At 49.4% G+C, this 24,004-nt stretch overlaps 1 protein-coding gene across 4 annotated transcripts; it reads right to left on the bottom strand.

The window, feature by feature from the left end:
* Positions 1–954: 954 nt before the first annotated feature.
* On the bottom strand, positions 955–11,573 carry ADD3 (adducin 3). Of its 4 annotated transcripts, none has more exons than XM_053450528.1 (15): positions 11,361–11,573; positions 8,055–8,193; positions 7,173–7,244; positions 6,741–6,892; positions 6,040–6,120; positions 5,316–5,465; positions 5,029–5,172; positions 4,360–4,458; positions 3,886–4,068; positions 3,373–3,633; positions 3,047–3,166; positions 2,596–2,685; positions 2,333–2,441; positions 2,040–2,123; positions 955–1,260 (listed from the first exon to the last, which is right to left on the bottom strand). In XM_053450528.1, the coding sequence occupies exons 1-15, from the start codon at positions 11,553–11,555 to the stop codon at positions 983–985; spliced, it is 2,157 nt and encodes a 718-aa protein (XP_053306503.1). In that variant the 5' UTR covers positions 11,556–11,573; the 3' UTR covers positions 955–982. The 4 variants fall into 4 exon arrangements, with proteins under 4 accessions (XP_053306503.1, XP_053306505.1, XP_053306504.1 ...); XM_053450531.1 differs by lacking the exon at positions 955–1,260 and adding an exon at positions 1,895–1,998 and having other exon boundaries at positions 2,030–2,123; XM_053450530.1 differs by lacking the exon at positions 2,040–2,123.
* Between the last annotated feature and the right edge of the window lie 12,431 nt (positions 11,574–24,004).

Below are 24,004 nucleotides of genomic sequence, written 5' to 3'. Positions count from 1 at the left end.
GAGGTCGGCTTAACCTTTTCCTAGCCAGAGGGCTACATACCAAGACGAATAACCCGCTATCCCACCAGGCACCGCGATGGTAAAGCGCTCAGCAGAAAGGTATAAAAAAAAATATTTGGCAAAAAATCTTGATAAAATGAAACAAGGTAATGACCGACCTTAACAAGCCCCACGCCCCGGAAGGGGTTAACATACTCTACGCTGAATTACTGCTCAAGGGGGGGGGGGGGTATTTTATAAAGAAATCTGGAATGTAGGGTGTCCAGTTGATACAGGCTATTAGCCCAAACTCTTAAACATGGCAGACCTGGCACGGGTGCCGATCTCTGAGTAGTCCAGTTAAAGGATTTATCACCCACCGGGGGGGGGGGGGGGCAAGGTGCGTTCAGCAAGGGCCACAGCGGCTAAATACTGGGTGGGATACTCTGCATCACTATACAGAAGGTTTCTTGCCCCACCGAGGGCAGGGTGCACACACGATGCACTTTCCCTGGTTAGAATGTCCCATCTGTATATACAAGCGTGTACATGAACCTATGTCTCAACACAGAACTCCACATGTATGTAATGTATGTAATAACGTATGTATGAATGAATGAATGCGATGTATGTATGAACACAAAACTGAAGCTAAGTTAACAGATCCCTTTTCCTCCCCCAACAGCAAACCAATTTTACACAGCAACGGACTCAGGAAAAAGAATAAACACGGTTTTCAGTCCGCTGAGCTGAAGTCAGGGTGGGCCCTTGGGGGCCGGTGTGCTCCGACCGCAGCCCGGAGTGACCTTTCCAGCATTGAATGGAGTTGGTAAAGGCGAGGGGGTGATTACAGCGAGTGACACAGAAAGAGCAGACCTTTTATCCTCATCAGCAGAATCGGGCATAAAAAGAGTTGCCCCTCTAGCATTCAAGGGGTTAAATGACTCCCCCCACTTAAGACCCCCAGAATCCTCCCCCCTCCCATTCTAAGCAAATTTGGCAGTTATGCTTCCAGTTTCTCCTTCTTTTTGTTCTTTTTCAGGAAGGACGGGGTGCGGAATTTCTTTTTCTTCTTGTTGGGAGATTTGGATGGGGATCCCTCGGGGGTCAGCTCGCCCTCTATGATCTTCTCAGAGGTTCTGACCGTGATCTCCACGCTCTCCCCCACGCTTAAGTGGCTCACCCGCACTGTCAGGTCATCCTTACCCTCGTGGCTGCCATCTTTGCCATTTACCACCACAGCGGGGGAATCTGTGTCATTCATGTGGTCCTCTGATGGCTCTGCAGGGGCGGGAACTAAGGTTAGCAGAGAACAGGCCACACCCTTGAACAGGCCGATTTAAATCCTGTTAGATTATACCATTTAAATAAACAGAATACATAAGCCAAATATACAGTATCACAGTGAGCTCTTCCGCAGGGTAGAAATTATGTATTTTATATTTCCTGCAAAAAGGCAAAAGTGTAGCCCAGGAGCCACACACTTTGTGGTTTCCTATTGGACAGATGTTTAACTCCAGTCCTCGAGGGCCACAAACAGCCCAGGAACCCCATGGATCCCTGCCTGAAAACAAGCATTTTAATGGCGATGCCTGCGCTTAAACTGGGAAATTGTAATATTACGGCCAGCGAGGACTGGAGTTGCGGTCGTCTGCGATAGGAGAAGGTGTGGAGAGAAACTGAATCCCAATTTCAAGGTGAATAAGACCGAGGAATATTAGCTCTATATTTATATATTATTATATTATGGGCAAATCCTGAACCTAAAACGAGACTGAGGACCGATTCAGGAAAAAACAGGCAGACTAGATGGGGCCGATCTGCCGGCAGGTTCTAGGTGTGAAGGAGAAGCGATGGAAACCAGCAGAACATCTCTGATGCCTTCATGGCCATACCCCCCACCCCCCATCATTTCCTTCAGTCTGTGGTACAGCTAACACTATTTCTTAGTCTGGGGTAACTTTAAAAAGGGGTTACAGCCCCCTGGGCTCCTCAGACGCTCCTTGAGCTCCATCCTTGCTCCTTTCTACCCAGATTAGGCTGAAGACACCATTGATTACCTGTTTCAGTTTCTGGAGTCTGGGGTGGAGATTGAGTTAAAGGGGCAGCGGGCGCATCGTCCAGAATTAATTCATGCTCAGCATCTGCAGGGTTAAGACTGACGTTAGCTGGCATGCAAGACATCGTGCAGGGATCGCGGGAGAGTCCGACGCAGTCGACGGACAGACTGGTGTTAAGGGTTAATATGCTGAACAGGAGGCAGAACGTGCAGAAGATCATTGATTGGAGGAAGCGACGTTAAAGACGGCCGCAAATTATCGGTTTAAAAGCGAGGGAAGAGAAACCATCTCACCGGGTACGTCGCCCCCCGTCCGTTCTCCCTCCGTCTCTTGCTCCAGGAGATAGTTGAAGGGGTTGGGAGGAGGCGGCGGCGCGTTTTCATCTTCCTCGAACTGCATAGGCTGTAGAGAGGTCAGACACGGGGGCTTTAACTACTAAGCCAGGCTCAGAGCGTTTTACACATTTCATGTACAGTCAGCCATACCGTCCGGGGGAAATTTCTGTATTTAAGACAGACTAAAGACTGCGAGTGACAGGGATACAGTACGGACTTACAGGGCTCGGCTTCTTGTCCACTACGATGCCGGCCAACACGTGAGATTTGGGTCCCGCTGTTTTTAGGTCGTACCGGTTTTGTTCACGGATCTATTAAAAAAAAAAAAAAAAAAAAAAAAAAAAAAAGTTAAGAAAATACCAAAGTCTTCATGCAAGGGTTAATTTTTTGGCCTTTTTACAGGGACCAAAAAACAATGAGAAACCCTTTCACTGCCAAGCACTTCAGATCAACGAGAACGAACATCACCCTCTCCCAATTCTTTAAAGATAATAATTTATAAAACATTTTATTTATTCCAGTTTGGAATTAAGAACGTTCTGAATATCCCGCACTCTCTTATAACTGTAACATCGCCGTGAAATGCGTGGGGGCTGCGGCAGGCACCCCGATGCAGGCGACGAACATCCATGAAGCATTAAACGCAGTCCCGGCAGCCATTCTGTAACTCACTTTGTTTCTTTTCTCCAGCACATCCGTCGGATTGGTGTTTAATGGGACGAACTGGTTGGGATCTTCTATCTTGATGGGATACTCTCCGCACGCCCTGTTCAGCTCCTGAGCTTTCATCCACTGTGAATACAAAGGAGAGGAGGCGCTTTATACGACGCGCATGGGCTGTTGTTGAAAGAGTTAACGAGACATCAAATCACAGATACAGTTTCTTTCATCGGGTCTCGTGTTTTTTTGGGTTCGTTATAGAATACGGGGAGAAAAAAAAACAAAACTGCTGGAAGGGGGTAGACGGTGGAGACCGTCGGTAGGGCGGAGGGTCTCACCGTGATCTTGGTCCGTGGACTCATCTCTCCGTTCAGGGACTCCTCGGGCACGTGGACTCTCAGGTAGGTGTTGGGAGAGTTCAGCCATCGAGTCTTCTCCCTCTGCTGCTTCTGCGCCAGGAACCGCAGGGGCGAGCGCAGCAGAGCCGGGTCGTCCTCAAAGGAGAACGCCGTGACGGTGGCGGGGATCTCCACCTCGCTCTTGTGTCGCGGCTTCTCTCGGACCAGCGGCTGGCGGTAAGCGTAGCCAGTCCTATAACCCTGCGGAGAAGAATATAGGAGGAGATGAGCCAAGCGGCCGATCCCGTCAGGCGCTCAAGCGCTATGGGTTCTTCAGCAATTTGGCCCTCATGCACCCCGGCTAGGAGCGCCCTGTACCCCCAATACACGTACTGCTTTCTTACTATGGATTTGACATAAAGCTGTAAAGCTACTCATGTTGCGATTCACCGTCTGTATCAAGGGGTCCTCGCAACATTTGGGTTGAGAAGAGGGAACGGAGTGGGCACTCACCAGATTATCCAGCATCCTCATCAGGGACTCGAATTCCAGCTCCCCGATCTTCCACTTGTGCTGCCCCTCCATGTTCACTCCTCCAGCGCCGTCGGCGGCAAGCTCGTGCGTCACGGGTTTATACTTCTCCATGTCCAGAAGCAGTAAGTTATCCATCCCTCCTGCCCCAGCCAGGGCATGTACCTGCGGCAGGGAGATCGGGACCGGCCGTGAGACACAACGATAAGGGAACCACACCGAGCCGATGCTTTACGGCAATGCTAACGGAGTCCGTTACTTCAAAGACTTTCACCAGTCAGTGAGTCTCTACGGTGATTGAGACCGAGCCATTCTATTGTACCCCACAGGCAGTATGATAAGGAGTCGGGGTGTTTAGTAGATCGGGGATCAGATAACAGAGCGAGAATCATACAAACGGCTGATATGCAGCTGCCTGAAAAAATATTAAGGGGCAAAAACTACGGGGATCGTTACCTGCACTTCACAGGCCAGCTGAACGTTGAAGATGTAGTGGAAAGCTTCCTCCAGCGTCTCCCCGAGGGCCATAATACCGTGATTCTGGAGCACCAGGACCTGCACGAACACAGAGCCGTCACACGGGGGAGCAAGACACGCAGAGAACACGCAGAGCAGTCACACGGGGGAGCAAGACACGCAGAGAACACGCAGAGCCACAACACGCAAAACATACAGAGAACACGCAGAGCTGTGACATGGAAAACAAGAACATACCGAGAACACAAAAAACAGATGTCTAAAATATTTCCCCGCCAGTACAGGGGAGCAAGCAGTCAGAGGCTTGGATGTGATGTAAGAAAATATTACATCATTTAGAGGGTGGTAGATAAAGGGAGCGGCCTTCCAGCAGAAGTCTTACAAGCTGCTCCAGCGAGGAAATTTAAAATGCCGATTGTCAGACATTAACAATGAGCTGAAGCCAAGCGTACTGGGAATAGATATAGCGCGTTCTTACAATGACAACACCGTGCTGCGCCTGCGCGGGACCATAAAGCCCAATAGTGCAGATATTTTGTTCTATTTTGTTGTACGATTTGCTTTTCCTGTTTATTTAGGTTTATTTTTACTTGGGGGCGGCCGCAAGACGCCGCGTTACACTATAAATGCTGTTCTGCTCGCCCGCACCTTGCAGCTCGGCCCGAGGGCCTTCTGCAGCTGGATTCGCTCGTCCAGGTCGTCCAGGGAGCCGTGGTAGTTGTAATAAGCCACGTCGCCCAGCAGCAGCGCCTCTTGGGAGATCGGGAGGATCCCGCATTTCATGGAGGAGACCTGGGGGGGGGGGCAGAGAGGACAGACTTTAAACAAATGCCCCAAGACTCAGTATGTTGTGAACCCAACTGCCCCAAAGGTAGATTAGAGGAATGCTACCCCCCCCCGATAAGGTGATGCATCCGCGCATGATCATCACTCACAGCAGCGGTGGCCGGCGTGTGGATGTGGACGACGCAGCGCACGTCGGGGCGCATGGAATAGATGGCGGCATGAGGACTGAAGGCGGAAGAGTCGATCCGTAAATTGGTGGTCCCCTGATCCACTACTTCTCCGATAATGTTCAGTTTCACCTGCAAAGTGAAGGGGGGGGGGACAGGATGAGCGAAACGTTAATCTGCAGCCGAGTCTGAAAAGTATTAGTTTACTATAATATTTCCCATTTGCAAAGTTACAGGGTGTTACATAAATGGAACATCCACCCATGAGAGGTGGTAGAGGCTTATTAGCAGAGCTGTATTAATGGAAGGACGTTTTACTTTACTGAGAGGGTGGTAGATAAGTGGAACAGCCTCCCAGCAGAAGTGGTAGAGGCTAATAGCGTGTAATACTTGTATCAGCCTCTACCACTTCTGCTGGCAGGTTGTTTTACTTATCTAGCACCCTCTAAAAAAAGTAAAACCTCCTTCCATTTCATCTAAGCCTCTAGTTTTAGACGATGGCCTCTTGTTCCAATATTTAGTCCTTGAAATTAAAATTCCCTCTTGTAATTTGTCTCAGAGACGTCCTCGGGTTCCTCGAGAAGAAATCCCCCAAATTTCCACATAATTTCCGGTCTCTCGATGGACGTTCTTGTTACTTTGTAAGAACGTTCGATTGCCCGCAGTTCCCCGGGACGCCTCCGGGGGTCACACTCGATGCACGTACCAGGTTGGAGGCCGATGCTTCGGAGAAGGAGAGGCCTCGGGGAACGATGAGGATGTGATCCTGCTCTTTGCTGACTCGGACCTACAGAAAGCAGAGGACAGAGCGATGAGAAGCCGGACGCGCCTTCGTGGATCTTATGGAAAGCAACAGAAGGTTTTATCTACCCAACCCCCGGGTAAAAACGAGGCGTATAGAGACCCTTTATCATTCCCATCACTCCTGGGTTCCAATGGTACGTTGTGTCATTGTTTAAAAGGATAACTGATGGTTAGAAACCCTTTTGTAATTATGTTACAGAATTTCCTTGTTTTCCATGAAAACAGCCGAGTGACCCCAAACTTTTGAACAGTAGTGAATATTTAACACATTGGCCCCGAAACGGTACAACCACTGTTAGGAAAAGCAGAACTTCAGAGGAATTTAATCCGTAAAATAGTAGCGAGTGGATTAGATTTTATATAAAACGCGCTCCAGCATTAAGCTATTTTTTCAGGAACCTGCCCTCCGGTTCCATAAAAAGAATATTTAATACTTAAGTTTCAGAGCAGCTGTAAAAATCTGTTTAGCTGCCTATATATATTGTTTTGTACAGCGCTACAGAATTTGATGGCGCTATATAAAACAAATAATAATAAAAGATGCCCAAGAACGAGCCGGTTTTTTTATTGTTTTTTTTTTGTTTTTGAGACGGGGGCCGTTACCGTAATGAAGGCGTTTGGAATGTGCGCCCATCCAAACAGGTCGGCGAGGCGATACATGCTCGCCAGCTTGCAGCGAATCAGCTTCTCTCCCTTGGCCATCGTGGCCTCTGCCGAGGCGTGGATGTCATTGATGGGGGTCACCATCCCCAAACCTAAAAAATAAAGAAAATCAGGCAAAACGTTACACGGCACTTAAAAAACAGAATTGGCGTTTGCTGCGGGAAGAAATTGAAGAAAAAAAAAAAAATTAACATGTAGAGTGCCAGCAGATTGAGCAACACATCGCAAAGCGAAACAAATGCCCACCGGATTATAAATTAAAAATAAAAATCCCAAAAACAAAAAACGATTAACTGGAATTACTCAGTGAAGATTGGTGCGGGAAGCGGTGCGGAGATGAGTGCAGGGGGGGAGGGGGGGTCTGGTACTCACAGGCCGGGTGTTTATGTGAATCTGCATGCAAGTAATGGGGAGAGGGGTCAGAGAGGGGGCTGCATGCGGTTCCTTGAAGAAGAAGAAGAAAAATTATGCAAAAAAAGAAAAATACAGAAACGTCACTGAAAATTCTAAACCTGGGTTTTCAAATCGAAATTATCTCCGACGCTCAGCGTAGTAACCAACGGCAACAGGATGCCCCCCTAATGCGCAGGGTGCTTTATTCACATTAAATATTCTCCTTTAATCGTAGGAAAATGTATCAAATTATTCTAATATAATATATTGTTTGGGGTGAAATAATAAAGAAACTGCAGTAATTAAATCCACCCGTGAGAAGGGGGGGGCACTGCTTGAGAAGATCATACGAGGGGCCACGAGGTCTTGAAATTCAGCCAAGGGCCCTAATGAGGAGTACGGCGGCCAGAGGGGCCACAATGCCAGACAGGACACTTCACCCCCACCTGTCTGTATTTATAAGGGGTTAACCAGGCTGCGGTAATAAAACATATTAGCCCTAGCCAAAGGGTGGAGGCACAGGCAGAATAGGGGGGCATTTAGTGCTAAATGTGGTGCAATCACCGTGGAAACCAATGTAATGTTGGCACTTAATTATGAAATGTATAAAATACCAAATCTGGCATTTACCATCAACAGAACGGTCCAATGAGAAGTATCTGTTAATACGTTACCATGGCGATAGTCCCACTTTTGCACCGAAAATGTATACATAAACCCCCCCCCCCGACTATACGTCTCACTCAGACTCACCAACTTCTGTGTAAAACCCTCAGAAACAGCCTCGCCGTAATATAAAGATCGAGGAGGAATGTAATTAAAAAAATTATTATTCAGGGGAGGAAAAAAAGAAAAACTTACTGAGCGGGGAGGAAGCGAATCCGGCGAAGGAACTCGCCATGATGTAATCGGCGATTTGCTGCAGCGCCAGTAGACCGGTGGGGTTGTTGCCCTTGTTCATCTGGTCCTGGATCAGACTCTCCAGGTCCTCGCGGAACGCCTGCACAGCACAGAGAGGGTTAATAAAACACTGCTACATAAACCATTCAACATGGACCCACCCTGAGGGGTAATAAAACATCGCTACATAAGCCATTCAACACTGGCTGCCCCGGAGGGTGTTTGAGGGCAATAAAACACCGCTGCACAAACCACACGCCCCGGAGGGTTAATAACTTCCCGGGAGACAGATTTTGGACGGTTAGATATCGGTTGTGATGTCACTTAATGTCCAAAAACCCATTTCATTCATAAATAGACACAACTAGAATGATATGTTTTTTGAATGGGGAGGGGAAAAGGCAGCCTGAACAATCGCGGTGCGGCACCGCCAAGACACTTTCTTTGAAAACCCGCCAACCCGTGATTTACCTTAATTACCCCGTCCTCTTAATCAGAGCGCAGGTATCTACACGTTCGAGCGCCAAATCATTAAACCAGAAGTGTCTGCATGCGAGCAGAAGGCGTACGCAGCACTTTGGGATTTGTTAGCAATTTACCGGGAGGGTGGTAGATAAATGGAACAGCCTCCTGGCAGAGGGTAATACAGTGAGGGGATTAAACATGCATGGGATAGGCATACGGCTCCTGAATCTAAGACGAGACCAAAAGCGGCAAATCAGCCCCATTCGGCAGCATCCAGTCTTCCCCGTTTTCCGATGTTCTGTTTATGAAACTCCCGTATAAAAATTACTGGAACAATTAAGGGAAAATATTTGCATTATTACTATTAATGGGCGACTGAATATCCCCACTACCCCCTCTTATTCTTTTTCAATAGAAATTCATATGAAAAAAAAAAAATTCAAAATCAAAGAAAAATTCAGGGGGGGGAGCCCAGCGGAACTGGCACCAAACCCCCCCCCCACCCCCGGAAGCTTTTGTGTTTAGCATTTAAGAAGAATTTCATGTTTCAGGAGTTAAGATGCTTCGGGTTACAAATAATCGGCCGGATAACTTTTCCTCTTCCATTCTATGAAATTATTTCTGTAAACCCGCCTGGGCATAAAGGTGTAATGACCAGAAGTCACCAGCAGGGCGCGCTGTCTGCTCAAGCATGGAAACCCCACAAAAAAAATAAGAATTTGGGGACAAACAGGGCAACCAGATTTCCCCCCCCCTTATCAGCCAAACACAGGCCAGGACCCCCCTTGTTCTGTCGAGGGCAACAATGTTACTGTACGGCGCTGCGGAATTCGTATGCAATCTAAATCGAATACACACACATTATATACGGTATACACATACATACATACATATACATATATATATAATTGCTAACCCCTGCAGTGTGTGGGGAATATAACTGGGTAACCGATGCCCTTCTGTGCCCCCCAAAAACCTCACCACTACTCCCCCAGTAAAGTTATTTTTATATTATATATATTTATTGTTGGGATATATAGATTTTTTTTATTGATAGATATTTCTAAATTCTTCAGTTTTCTCAAAACAAAGGTCCCGGGAAAGTTTTGGAAAACTCAGATTTCTGCTGGATGTACCCTAACCCACCCCCCCGCCTGCTGGGACCCGTCAGTCACTTCTGAGTCACATAACAACCCCCCCCAGGGGTCAAACTTCATTAAGAGGTCCCATGTGTGCAAATTCTATTCTTCACGGCCAAAAGCTCTAACCAAACAATCTGACTCTCGGAGACAGAGGTAGTCATCGCGGGGCGCGGAGGATCAGTCGGGGAATTCATTTTTATTCTAATAATATTCTTATATATTATTTGGAAGTGTCTGCAGGTTCCGCGTCTGCCGGTACGATAGAACGTTACTCCTCCGGAACGCTAAGAAGGTTCCAAAAAACGGAGAGAGACTGACGGACGACCTCGGCCGGTCGGTGCCGACTAAAAATATGGTGCACCTGTCGCTAAACAGCACGTCTCGTCCTAAAATAAGGCCCGGCTCTTCTTTTTGTGGCCCCTTAAAGAACGTTGGAAGAACTCCCGCTATTCCAGTAATTGCTGGAATCCTGGAAGAAGAAAAGTAACGAGCGGCAACCGACCGGCAGCAAAAGCCGACCGCTAGGGTTTAATACTCACTGCTGCAAACACAGATCCTCGCTTTGCGGCACTTTTTGATAACGAGGTGCATTCGCTACATTGACCTGATTACCCAAAGATGACACGGGACGATATCCGATTAAGACATTCATCGGAACGTAACCCCACCGTTTAGTCGACGAGGACCTGTAATTCCATTCCAATGACTCGGGGAAAGCATGCTGCCGTACGGAATTCTGACACCAAGCTGGAAGCGCTGCCAACGCTATGAATATCTCTACAGGTGGAACTTCATCTTTAACGACTCAAAGTGCCCTGAGTAAAGAGTTAAACGTTTTGGGGATCCCGCTCCCGGCTTCTCTCCCCGCTGAGCAGCCGCTTTTGTGATTATCTAATGAAGCGAGCGGAGGACAGAAAAAAGTTTTAAAGCCCGACGCGCCGAGCCGGCAGCAGGAGTCGGAGCCAAAGAGAAGGTGTGGGGAGGGGGGACATTTTATTCTGGACTGAAAGGGCCGGCCTCGGTAGGGGGGGGGGGGCACAGGACACCCGACTTTCCCGTTACAATCAACAAAAGCTACTAATGAAACCAAAAACGCGACTCTTACCGTCTCAATAACAGACCCAGAGATCCCGGTACAGAAGGCGCATGAGCTCCCCTGGGGCACTTGGCCCCCGCAATTCCTTAAAGGGACAGTCTAATGCCCCAGCCCCCCGGTTATAGAAGAACGCATATTAAAAGTATTATATAAAATAAGTGAAAAGCACTTAGCCGATACAGAGGAGGCTGCCCTGCTGCTGCAGTTGCCCTTCTCCTCCATGTCTGACTGTGCTTTCCACTGATTGGTTGCTTTACGCAGCCAATCAGTGCCAGGAACATTCTCCCACCGCAGGTGCAGGGAAAGGGCAAACATACTGGGGGCAAATACATACCGGGGGGCTTCCACCATACATTTGCAAGGGGGGGCGGGGCACCATGTGAATTTTAAAGGGACCTCACAGCTCTCATGCGCATTAAAGTGTCTGACGGCTCGAGGGTCCCTTTAATAATTACTAATAAAGCCCAAATTATTTAATGAGGTTAAAGTCATTTAAGGAGGTTAAAGTGACGCAGGCTTAACCCTTCAGATGCTAGGGGGTGGGTGGGCACGGCTCCAGCTTACCGGGCTCTTTAAGATCTGGGTGACCCGCTTCTTCTGCTCCATCATGTTGAAGTCCTGCCGAAGGTCCGGGGACATGTTCCTCTCGCGGATGTAGCCGGGATCGTTCTCATCGATTCGGTCAAAATAACCCTCTTTGTGCGGCATGGTGGGAGGCGGAGGGGACGTGATCACCCCCTGACTGGCAGACGCGCTCATGGTTTATCTTAGGAGGGCTTCACCTGGAGAGGGGGGGAGAGAAGGACAGAGATGTTATTCCGCAAGCCTCGGCTCACCGTGCGAGTACCGGCAGCGCGACCGGCATCACCGCTCACACCTTTCACATCTGATTCACAGTCTGTAAACCAGAAAGTTAATCTACTCCGGCTACCGATGCATCTCAAGCTCCCCACAAACAAATGAGGCTGGGACCCTAGATAAGTCGGTCTGGCAACTAAATTCCAAATGCGGAACCTCACAGCTTAGTAGACATGCGACATTTTTCGGCCCTTGGGCTTATATTTTGGATATTCCGTTAGTGGACGGACATCAACCACTTCCACTGGAAGGCTGCCCAGTGTAGCCACCACCCTCACAGGTCTGGTTGATAGTTTCAGTCCCCGGACGGATCGTTGCCGGTTCGTACGAGTGCCCCGTGGATCCGCAGGATGACAGATGGCGGACGCCCCCTCCTCGCCCAACACTCAGGCTGGAGATTTGTTTTGAAACCGGAGAGGATCACGCGGCAAAGAAAAGACTCGGGATTAACCGACACGGAGCCTGAAGTGCGAACAGCTGGGGGGTGCTCACACACATCACACACAGCCAGCGGCCGACACGCTGAGACGAACCGCAACCGGTGTATGCAAACCATGACGGAAGAGGACATTATGGGGGGGGGGGGGATTAAATGGGGGTTATTAGTGATGTCAGTCAGGGGGTCACACGGGGCTCAGGAGTTTGTTGGGGTCGTCAGTCTGTCCCGCTGCTGGAACCTAGAGATGAAAGTGTTAATCACAATAAGGCAGGTTGGGTCCCTTTAAATATTTACTGCCAGGGAAGTTAAGGGTTAAGCTGTAAGGAATTGCATGCAGATTAAACAATAATATGGAGGGAAGGTCCATGTGATGGGATCTGTAGGGGGATCCGGAGCACAGCAAATCTGGAGGGGGGGTACCCTACTCATATCATAATAAAGGACATTTAACCCTATCGTTCCCACAGAGGCAAATCCAGACAGTCAGAATATAAAATCTTCAGAGCGGCGGCTGCACCCGGCGTTTATAAATACTCAGATTCATGTAATGCAAGGAACTTTTACTGTACTAAGAGGGTGGTAGATAAGTGGAACAGCCTCCCAGCAGAGGTGGTAGAGGGTAATACAGCAAGGGTATTAAACATGCATGGGATAGACATACGGCTCCTGAATCTAAGATGAGACAAACGACTTAAGGTTTTTACAGCAGGAGAAACGGGCGACTAGACGGGGGCTTCTTGCAAACAACTTACAGATACCCCCCAAGATGCACTCGCGAGGTCACCGCGCTGCGAACACACAGGACAGATGGGGCAGGTTACCCAGATGAGATGAAAAAGCGATTCTACCGGAGTCATCGTTAGTATTACATAGTTGGTTCCACCCTTACCCAGCACTGAGAGAGTTAAATGCGTTGCGTGCCAGGGCAGCCTTTCATTAATGCGCCAATCTATCAGCATCAACTTCTAATTAGCGACTGGGGGGGGATAATCAGAGACGCTCTAATTAGCGAGGGGACCGGGCAAATGTCACGTAGAGGGCGTCACGTGTAAAATGACCTTTATTTACCCCGTGGCACGTGGTGACATAAGGTTGATGCGGTTTCCATGGAAACGTTGGAAAATAAATAAGAAATACTCTAAACAGTTATCGCTTTGTAATAAAGAAAATGGGAAGAATTGAAGCCGGTGCCAGTCACCGGACTCGGCATGAAGTCATGTTACAGCCACGCACCGCGGGGTTAACCCCCTCACTGCCCACCGGACTCACCATGCAAAGGGGGCGGGGGGGGTGGCAGAAGAGCTGACGATCAGGTAACACCATGAAGGGGTTAAATGGCATTCTAGAGCAGTCGTGGACACAAGGAGTGGTCTGCTGGCAGAGATGGTAGGGGGTTAACAAACGGGACATGGTCGACTGATTAGGACTAACAGACTATCCTGGCAGTGATGGGAAGGAAGGCCACACGGGGGCCAAATCCCCCACCAAGAAAAAGCCCCTCCATGCGGCTGGGTCCTATTTATTGGTTTATATAGCGCCAACATATTGCGCAGTGCAGCAGTCTGGCATCACATAATTCGGACAGAAACAAATGGCGCTGAAAGTGTTAACACCCCCCCAAGGGCATTTTATTTACTGCAAAATCACGGATGATGGGAGATGCAGTGACAGCCTGCGAGCACCGGGGTGAGCCGGAGCCTGTTGAGGCCTCTCCTCACACAATGCCCAACATCAGGCCACACGCGGGGTGAATGAAGGCAAAGGGTTAACAGAACTCAGTGGAATGAGTTATAAGGATATCTAAACCCTCCAATCAGGATGCTTCACTCCCTTTAAACTAGGATATACCCCGTGGGGAGGAAATACAGCCAAGTTCAGCAAAGAGAGAGAAGAGTAAACCGACATCCAAACATGAAATGTAAAGAGCTGAACGGGTCCGACGGTCCCAGAGGGGTCACAATGTGCAGGAAGCCCCTAAACACCGGAAACCCCACCCTGACACAACATAAAGCTCAGAGAACATTACTGAGAGGGTGGCAGATAAACGGAACAGCCTCCCAGCAGAAGTGGTAGAGGGTATACAGTGAGTGTATTAAACATGCACGGGATAGACATACGGCTGCCTTTTATTACACCGATGATTACGTAACTTTACATCTTTCTCTCTGTCCGTCTCGGCTGTATTTTCTCTCTTTCTTTGGCCGATACCCGTTTCTATCTATTTTTCTTTTCCGGGGGGGGGCTGCTCTCGGCAGACAAAATGTCTCCATCCGTGCGGATTCCACACAAAAACAACATTTAACCTTAACATATTCACAGATCATTCCGGACAGATGGAAACTCTGACGATATCAGCCGCCCCTCACCGATACACAGAATATACCCGAGGGACCGGCCGCCGGCAGCGAAGGGGTTACAGGGAGGACATCCTGAATCTGGCTGACGGACAACGCGGGGAGGGGGGGGTTACATTGTTCATCGCTGGCAGATATCCCAATATTCCTACCCTGATCACTAACAGCTGGGCCTGTAACCCCTTCAGCTCCAGACTACCCCAGTTGTAGTTTTTTGCCCCATAATATAATGTTTTCAGGCAGCTGTATATCAGCAGTTTGGGGATCAGATAACAGAGCGAGAATCATACAATCTACTAACCCCCCCCCCCCGACTCCTTATCATACTGCCTGTGGGGAAAAATAGAATGGCTCAGTCTTATTCACCCAGCTGACTAATGAAAGTCTATGGAGGAACGGACTTCATTAGCATTGCTAATAAAGCGACGCTCAGTGTGGTGTTTGAGCTGGGAAAGCCACCCAAAATATCACATGACTGACAGCAACGGCGGCTCCAGGTCTGCAGATAAAGGGGGTTTATTGGGGCAAATCTGATAAAACCAGGTTTTTGTCACCGACCGACGTTACTGTAGCATGGCGGGGGGGGGGGATATCTCACAGCGTACAGCGCCGGGGAGGGGGTGGTGATTACTGCATAAAGCGCAGCAGGACATTCCCACAAAAAACAAGGACACTCGGCAGATATCCCTATTCCAAACCTATCAACCTGTGTTGCCCAACGGCAGCTTTATGTGGAAGAAGCTACTAACAGCACCAAAAAGATGCCCAGGAGAGGGGGGGCACATAGAACTTGCGTATTAAAACATATTTTAAGGGGCGCACGCGGCGGGCACGCCGTCTCCATCAGCCTTCGCGACAATCACTCGCGGGTCAGACATTCGTAGCTTATCTGCATCTCCCATCGCGGACGGCCTCCCCTCTTGGCAGGCGGATCAGGAATTCTACAGAATACTTCTCTTGGAAGGAGAAGGGCAGGAAATAATTTTGGTCGGGGCTGCGATCCTAGAAAAGCAGATTTAAGCCGATATATGAAATGAAGTTTTAAGCCGCGGTCAGAAGACTTCCTCGTCTAATGCGAGGTGGATCCCGAGTACCTGCGCGGCCAACCCGACGAGAACAACAAGTCTGGAGGAAGAGGAGCACAGAGAACATACAGGGTTAACCACGTGGTACCCAGGTAACACTCAGGGATACAATGTAACTCCGACGGAATGCTGTCCTAAGGCTCTATTCCCATTGGCTCGGCTCCATACATTAAGGGCCAGTATACAAGCCTCCGCTCGGTGTTATGGGAGTGGCAGTGAGCACCCCCCGCCCTTCCCCTAACAGTCCGCAGGCCCTCTCGGACGCCCGGCAGTCTATCGCCCCAAAGTGCTTATTGTTTTTTTCCCACAAAGATAATTCTCTGAAACGGAGAGACTGTTTCCTGCGAGGAAGAGACTTACGAGGATCAACTGGAAGGGACGGAACCCACCCCCCGCCCCTGAGCAAGAATAATGGTATGGTACAGAGCTGCGGTATAGGATGGCACTATATAAAAGAAATAATCAAGGTACCCGGGGACTTCTGCGGTTCATAAGACCAAGGCTTTCTAGGTACTTTGCTTCTTGAACAAACCTCCGTCCCCAGAACGGCTGAAATGAAAGGGTTAATTTTATAGCTTCTAACTCCCGGCTATCGGTGCACAGCACTGAAATGGTTAAAGCCGGCCCTCTGGCGGACACCGTGTTCCGATGATGTCCGTGTCCGGCTGTCTTGTGGATCCGGGCCGTCGGATGCGAGGTCGGCTCTCAGGCTGCCTCCTGGCCGGGGCCACAAAACAAATATAAAGGGAAAGGAACCGGGAAGCGGATCCACCGCGGATAAACAAGAGCCGAGCCAAGATCCAGAACACGCAGCCGTTTCTAGACTGCCAGCCCGGAACCCTAATGAACCCGCGCAGGTACCAGCCAGACAGACGTGACTGCACAGCTCCATCCAACATAGGGTTAAAACTTTGTCTTGTCCAGGAAGAAAGAAAGAAAAACCCAAAAACAAAAAACAGGCACTTTTGGGCGGGGCAATCGTTTTCTCCAGAAATGAGAAAAACGAAAGGTCGGGTGGGTTTGGCTGTTTTTATAGAAATGGATCATCGTTCAAATATTGATGTGGGGGGGGGGACCCCAGTTTGGAGCAACCCAGTGCTGCTGCTCCTCCGTGTCACGCGGGTACCTCTGCCAACTGCCCCGAGATCGCAGCCGCGGCTAATTAATCTTTACTGGTGGCTGTCAGAAAACCCAATAACCTCCGTCCTGAGAATCACCTGGGAACAGAAAGCGTAGATTTCACCCCAATAAATAGAGGAAGCAAAACGAGCTGAAAAGCACCGAGGCCCCACCAGACCCCGCTCGGTTATTTGCCCCCAACTCGCTACTGCACCGCCAGACTATGCATGGGATCGGCATACGGCTCCTGAATCTAAGACGAGACCAACGACTGATGAAGGTTTGAGTCTTTACAGCAGGAGAAATGGCGACTAGACGGGGGCCGGATGGCAGGTTCTGTCTTTTACCCCATTTCCAAAAAAACATCCAGGCAAAATTTTGTTTTCTCAACCAAATCACAGGCAATCCGAGATGGGGGGGGGCAGTTGTAAGACGGGGAAGCCGTGTTAAGTATGTTATGTGGTACCGCGCTGGGTTAAACCACAAACCACGCAGCCACAAAGCTCACAGGCCACGCGTGTAGGAAACCCACACGGATACAACATGCCGCAGCGCTGTTACAATAGGGGACAGTAACATTAACACGCGTTTAACATACGTAGAAGGAGGAGAAGGTCCTGATCTTGGGAGCTTACAATCTATCCGGCGGTTCTGCAGTCTGATAATACCGGCCACACCGGAATCTAGAGAAATTCCTTAACTGCGTTTGTCTCCATAGCAACCGGAATTTAAAGAAAAGCAGAAGCCGGCAAAAGGCATCAAAATCTCAAGGCGGATCTTTCACTTCCCCAAACGCTGCCGTTACCTTCTGTGACCCCCCCCTGATCATATATAAGACCCCCAGTATGTTCTGGTTGATTAACCTGCATTCAAGCAGGGATCTCAACCAAATGCATCTTTAAATAATGACAAGTCAAGGTATCCACGAGGGCCGATATTTACGCCGTTTGGGTAACATACGGTGAGTCCCTACATAGAATCGTGACAATCAGCTATTAAAGGGTTAATATATGAAGAGGCTCGGGGTCCACTCATTCAGTAAGTTCTCCCCATTGCTGTTGAGTTGCTGATTGGTTCAGGCAGCCCCTGTAAGAAGAACTTCAGGGCAGGTAATTGGATAACACGAGAACAATTCCCGAGCCGGGCAGACGGAAAGCACTGCGAGGTGTCCGGCCCCGACCGGACGGACACGTAACAGGCACACAATCATTCATGTAACGTAACCGGCCTGCGCTCCCCGAGTACATCGGTAAATGACACCGCGTGTAACACGCCAGGAATGCGTCTGTGTTCATGCAGAAAGCGGGCGGAATAAACATCACAGGAACTCCGAGCGCTCGGACCCGCGGGGCGAGGATCTATTTCAGAACTCCGGGGGATACGGAACGGGGGGGGGGGACACGGCAGGTGGGGCTGTGTGGGGGACACGGCAGGTGGGGCTGTGTGGGGGACACGGCAGGGGTGGGGGGGTACAGGTGGAACGCCGCCAAGCCGTCAGCCTTAGATCTCATGCCGGTAACTGACAGCGCGCCGACTTACTGGCTCGGCACAGCGAGAAATTCCCTGCGGGGACCCGCGAGGCATCTCACGAGCGGCCAAGAGACGGGATTTACCGGGCGCCGCGCCAGCCGTCCCCGCAGAGTCTCACCGTGAGGAAGCCGTCCGGCCGGGCAGAGAAGGGTGCGCCGTAACCGCCGTATAAAGTGAAACGGCCAACGAGAGAAACGGATTCCAAGAGGAGAAACCTCCTTCATTCAGCATTCAGTTTGTCGCTGAGGGTTTTCGTAAAGCAGGAAAATATTCACATTATTTATCGGGGAGTCGCAGCTAACAGTCCGTAAAAAGTATCAGAACAAAAAAAAACTTTAAAAACATTTGGTTTTCTTTTTTACCCCAGTTGTAGTTTTTGCCCCATAATATAATGTTTTCAGCCGTTTGAGTTCTCGTTATCTGAGCCCCGATCTACTAAACACCCCGACACCTTATCATACTGCCTGTGCGGAACAGTAGAATGGCTCAGTCTCAATCACTTAGCCGGACTCTCTGACTAATAAAAGTCTATGGAGGAAAGGACTTCATTAGCATCGCCATAAAGCATCAGCTCAGTGCGGGAAAAGTTGCCAAAAAACGTCACGCAATACCTGTGATATCTTAATGAGTGAGGATCGGTGCATAAAGCTTCCATCAGGACATCACCCTACACGACACGCGCAGCACACGCAGATCACACCGGGCGGTACGGCCGGGCGTGCACACGGATATCACACGGATAGCAATGGCAAACTCCCAAGTCAGCAAATCGAGGCACGCAACTTCGCGGCCAAATGTAATGCCCGAGGGAATGTTAAATAAATAGGAAACCCGTAAGGAGGAAGCTCGCTTCTAAACATCGGCCTTTCAGGGGCTCCTTAGACCATTTACGGAAATCAAAGAAAGCGATGAGCCGGAGGCTCCAGCTGGGACGATGACATCACAACCAGGAGCCCGGCCAGAAGCCCTTCACGACCGAACCCCCCCCCCCCGACAGGTCAAGAAACCCGCGTGGCCCGGGCACCTCAGGTGACGCTCCAAGCGGTCCGACTCGCAGCTGGGGCCATTGGGGTGGAAAAAGTCAAAAGCGGAATTACAAAAATGGCCCCCCCCCTTTAAAATCACCATTTATTGGTGCGTTCCGGGCTCATCTTAACCGATCCAACTCTGGAGTTTGACACAACACCGGAAGGTCTCGGTTGAAGCGTTTTTAACCCCTTGTTGACTGGCTCTCTGAGCACATATTTTACTGGGCAGCAAAAGGTTAAACAGCACCCCAGGAAACCGGTAGAGATTTAACCCTTTCAGAAAGCAACTCTTTGCGAGTCTGTTACTTAAAGGTAGAAGAATGCGCGGCAGATATGTATCGGAAGGGAGCGGCGGGCCGGGCAAAGCAGCCGCCCCAAACCGTAGACGTGTTATCGCGCCTCTGATTGCCACCCGTTGGGGCCGTTCAGCCTTCTTGCCCGGCCCAGCAACCACACCTCACCCCGTCACATCCAGAGGACAATCTGCTTCCTGGAGCCCGGCCAGATCCGGGCGGAGGATCTCTGCGCGGAGGTCGCTTACAGAGCAGCAGATGTTAGCAGTTAATGCGGGAGATGAGGAAGCCGATAAAGAGCGCGCTTAACCCTTTCAGTTTTAACTGCTTGCTTCCATTCTTCGAATTATCAGGATACAGAGCCTGAAATCAAACACACAGTCTGCTACACTTCTGCTGGGAGGCTGTTACACTTATCTACTACCCTCTTAGTAAAGTAAAACGTCCTTCCATCTCAGTCTCTGACCCTCGGGTCTCTTGCTGTAACTTTTCTCCTCCTTTGATAAAACTTCCCTCCTGTACTTTGTTAAATCCCTTTATGTATTTAAATGTCTCTCTCCCATCCCCTCTCTCTTCTCTCCCGTCCCCTCTCTCTTCTCTCCCGTCCCCTCTCCCTCACTCCCCCAAGTTGAGATCCCGCAGTCTTTCCTGACTTACAAAACCTCAAAGAATATACAAAAGAAGTTAAAATCCGTTATTTTGTAGAATTCTCATTCTGACACGTTAATAAATCCCCCGGCAGTTGTACTTTACCTTTCTGCACCGTGCTACGTGGCCGATAGCCCCTAATTACCCCGAGGGACGGGGGGGGTGTAAGTTCCATTACCTGAGCGGGAGCGTCACAATGTGAAGCACCCCGGGCTGGGGTGGAAAAACACCTGCACTTTACCAAATGACTTGACGCGATTGGGCGACTAGGGTCAGTAAGAGGTAGCCGCAGGCGTCTATCGGTAACAAGTATCTGCTGGGCTCCGAACCGCGTGACAGAAAAAAAAAAAGAAAAAAAAAAAGTCTCTCCAAGCGACACGGAACACTGAAAAACGACAAAAAAGTGGAATAACCACACAAAAAAAAAAAAAAAAGAAAAAAAGCAAACCATGGATGCGATCTCCGCGTTAACCCTTTCAGTGCAAAGGCAACTGCTTGGAACGCCGCAGAGGCAGTAAAGGGTTAATGCCCCTATGACACGCGGGGCTCATGTATTTGGTGCACGGGAAGCCACGAGCTGCGTTTCCAAACTGCCCCGGATCGGGGTATTTACCGGCCGGTACGATTCCTAAACGCGAGGCGAGGATTTACTGATAAAACGGAACAACTTTATAAAACACCCGCTGTACAGCGCTGCAGATTATGGCGGCGCTATATGAATCAATACAAATATTACGTTTCAATGTTTAACAAGTTAAATACAAAAAGTAAAATTCTGCCCATTCACTGCCTGCTATTAACCCCACGGTGTTCTGTGAGCAAAGAGAATTAACCCTTTACTCCCCAGTAGTGCACAACCACCCACCTGGGAATTCACCCCCTAAAAAACAGATCTAGAACCCACTGCTCCTCACCCCGGGGTACCTTGGGAACCCGTTAAAAGCCTCCCCCCCAGCACAGTGTACAGCGCCGAGCACCTTCACCCCCCAGCCCCGGAATCCACAGGGAACCGGATCCCAGCATCTCGGTCCTCGCCCCAGGCCTCAGATTTCGGAGGGATATGGGGGGGAGGGGAGAGGATAAAGGGAGGGAAATCCTCACCCTGATCCCAGACCTTTAAGGAACTTCAAACGTTTAACCCCGTCACAGCCACGCAGACCGGGAACACAACCTGGGGCAAAGTCGGTATGTGGAAACTGCCCCAAAAGCTATAAGATACGCAGGGTCATGCAGAACGATTTTCCCCCCCGCCCCAATTAGGACATGAAAGCCGTGCCAAAAATAAATAAAAAGGGTAGGAAAAACAGATATATTATACCTCAGTTAGAGCAATGTATTCCGTTTTAACCCTTTCAGCGCTTGACAATGCATTCCTCTCCAATGGACAGGACTGTCTCTAGACCGTCTCTTTAATGCCCCCCCCTTTTACTGTCTCTTTAATGCCCCCTGCGGTTCTGTGGCTGTAAGAGGGGCTGATAAGGTTGGGGGGGTGTAGGGGGGGTGAGGATTGTAAGCAGAGACAAGGAGATTAAATCTGGGAGACAGATTTTTAAGAACTAGAAATCTCTGCTATCCTCTGTATTTACACAAAGATGTAAAGTTACATCAGCTTTTAAGACCTCAGAAGTCTCTTCTTCAGATTTTAAACAAACGCAGATTTACCATCCAGTGGCTGCCTTTTGCCCCCAGATACCCCCCAACTCACCTAAAGCCTCTAGAAGGGGTTAAAAATCAATGATGTCCCTTTTCATCAACCCCTTGAAGCAGGAATCCTATTCAGAGAGAACAATAAGATATCTGTGTCTGCGGGGTCCGCGGGGGGCTCAGGAGGCTCACAGTCAGAGGGAAAACCTCACATTATCACACAGAATAAAAACCTTTCCGATAATTCCAGAAAGACAAAAAAAAAAAAGCACTGGAGGGGAGTTTATTTCAAAAGTTACAAGAGACCAGAATCTAACACTAGAGGATCAGAGGGAATGGAAAGAAGTTTTACTTTACTGATCGGGTGCTGGATAAGTGGAACAGCCTCCCAGCAGAGGTGTTAGAGGGTAATACAGTGAGGGTATTAAACATGCATGGGACAGACATACGGCTCCTGAATCTAAGACGAGACCAACGACTGATTAAGGTTTGAGTCTTTACAGCGGGAGAAACGGGCGACTAGACGGGGGCCGAATGGGGCCGATCTGCTGGCGGGTTCTGGATTTCTTTAAGGACCATTTTAACTGAACCGTGGAGCCATTCAAACCAAGGCTCCTCTGCATCAGCTTCCCGTCCGTTAATGCCCTGACCTCGCTGGAGGAACGCAGTGATTTACACAGCAGCCAACGAGCTGGAATGAAAAGGTTTGGGGGGGGCGCGTCGGGCGAAGGGTTAACCGCGCAGCCTCTTTCCGGGTACAGAACACCTGTAATCGGTGTCCTGCACTTATCTACAAAGCGAAGCGACATGACTGCGAGCGGCGCAGGCATTCCATGCGACAGGTGCAGGGAGGAGACGTGTCTGCGTTAACCGCTTAGCTGCCAGAGAGGATTACAATGAAAATAACTCTTTAATAACCGCACTCGCGAGCGGAAACCAGTTCTGTGTCTTTAAAAAAACAAACAAAACGCAGCAACGCAAGACGTGACCCCTAAACCCATAGAGGACGGACATTTCTAGCCCCCCCCAAAAAAAAAAAAAAAAAAAATAGAATCACAGGAGCGACCCCCCCTCTGCAAACGTAGAGCGGATACCCCGCAGGACACGGTCGGTTACGGGAAAGCCGCTGTTGGGAGCGATGCTTGCGGTTCGAGATGGGCAACTTCTGATCGCAACAACAGGAAGTAGCGAGTGACGAGAAACGCGCCACCCAGACCACAACACCGGCCTTCCAGGGAACATCAACACCTGCTCGACCACAAGATCATGAGTGAGGGTGCCAGGGGCCGCGAGAGAGAGCGCCAGGGGCCCAAGAGAGACCCGTGTAATGCCCCTCGGCCAACAGGCATGTGTGAGATATAGATACAGAAATATATACATTTACACACACACACATACACACACTCTATGAGGCGGACAGGGAAAGTCGGAGTCGTCGCAGCGGTTTGCGGTGTTTTGGCGCCGCTTCCCGCTCTCCTATCAGCGCAGCGAGCGTCGGCGATCCAATCACGTTCCCGTATTGTTTAAAAATAAGTGCCCCACATAAGTCCGGCGCGGGGTATTTATAGATTTCAGGCTGCAGATAAGGTTTCTACGATTACCCTGTAAAGAGGTCACAACGTGGCGACGACAACCGGGAGCCATTAACCGTTTCACGGCCCGAAAACGTCAAGGAGCATCACATATACGTTAACTATTTACATGGTTTAATCACATGACACTTAATAAGCTGTGTCAGTTTCCACGGCAACAAAATATTTGTTTCTCTTCTATCAAATGACAACTTTGGGATCCCACAAAAAAAAAAAAAAAAAAAAAGTTTATAAGGCCAAATTTGATGAAACGATGAGAAGCGAGGGACGGTTTTTAAGTTACAAGAAAGGTCTTAAATCCAGCAAAGTGGGGAAAAACTAAAAACTTGGCAAAAACAAATAAGTGTAGAGAAACTTACCGAAACAAGTAGCTTTCTCAAACTCTGCTTCTGCAAAACTAGGAGAAAGAGAAAAACAGCGGGTTACGCATCAGTGTAAAAAAAAAAACAAAAAAAAAAAATTAAAAAATTAATTAAAAAGAGCAATTTAGCCAAGCGCTGAAGACACACATTCTGCCGTAACGAATAGAGAAGTACACGGATCGCTCCCCGTAACGGCACGCAGCCGGGTGAAGACGCAACACGGCCCAAAGGGGCTGCGGCAAAAATACCACAAGAT

The sequence above is a fragment of the Spea bombifrons genome, chromosome 11, assembly GCF_027358695.1.
Source record: "Spea bombifrons isolate aSpeBom1 chromosome 11, aSpeBom1.2.pri, whole genome shotgun sequence".
NCBI classification, from domain to species: domain Eukaryota; kingdom Metazoa; phylum Chordata; class Amphibia; order Anura; family Pelobatidae; genus Spea; species Spea bombifrons.
This window is presented reverse-complemented; position numbering and strand designations above follow the sequence as displayed.

Coding starts and splice junctions, on each gene's coding strand:
- ADD3 (XM_053450528.1), bottom strand. CDS start 11,555: ATGAGCGCGTCTGCCAGTCAGGGGGTGATCACGTCCCCTCCGCCTCCC. Junction 5,173..5,315: donor ACACGCCGGCCACCGCTGCT/GTGAGTGATGAT, acceptor CCCCCCCCCCAG/GTCTCCTCCATGAAATGCGG. Junction 4,459..5,028: donor CCCTCGGGCCGAGCTGCAAG/GTGCGGGCGAGC, acceptor GTGTTCGTGCAG/GTCCTGGTGCTCCAGAATCA.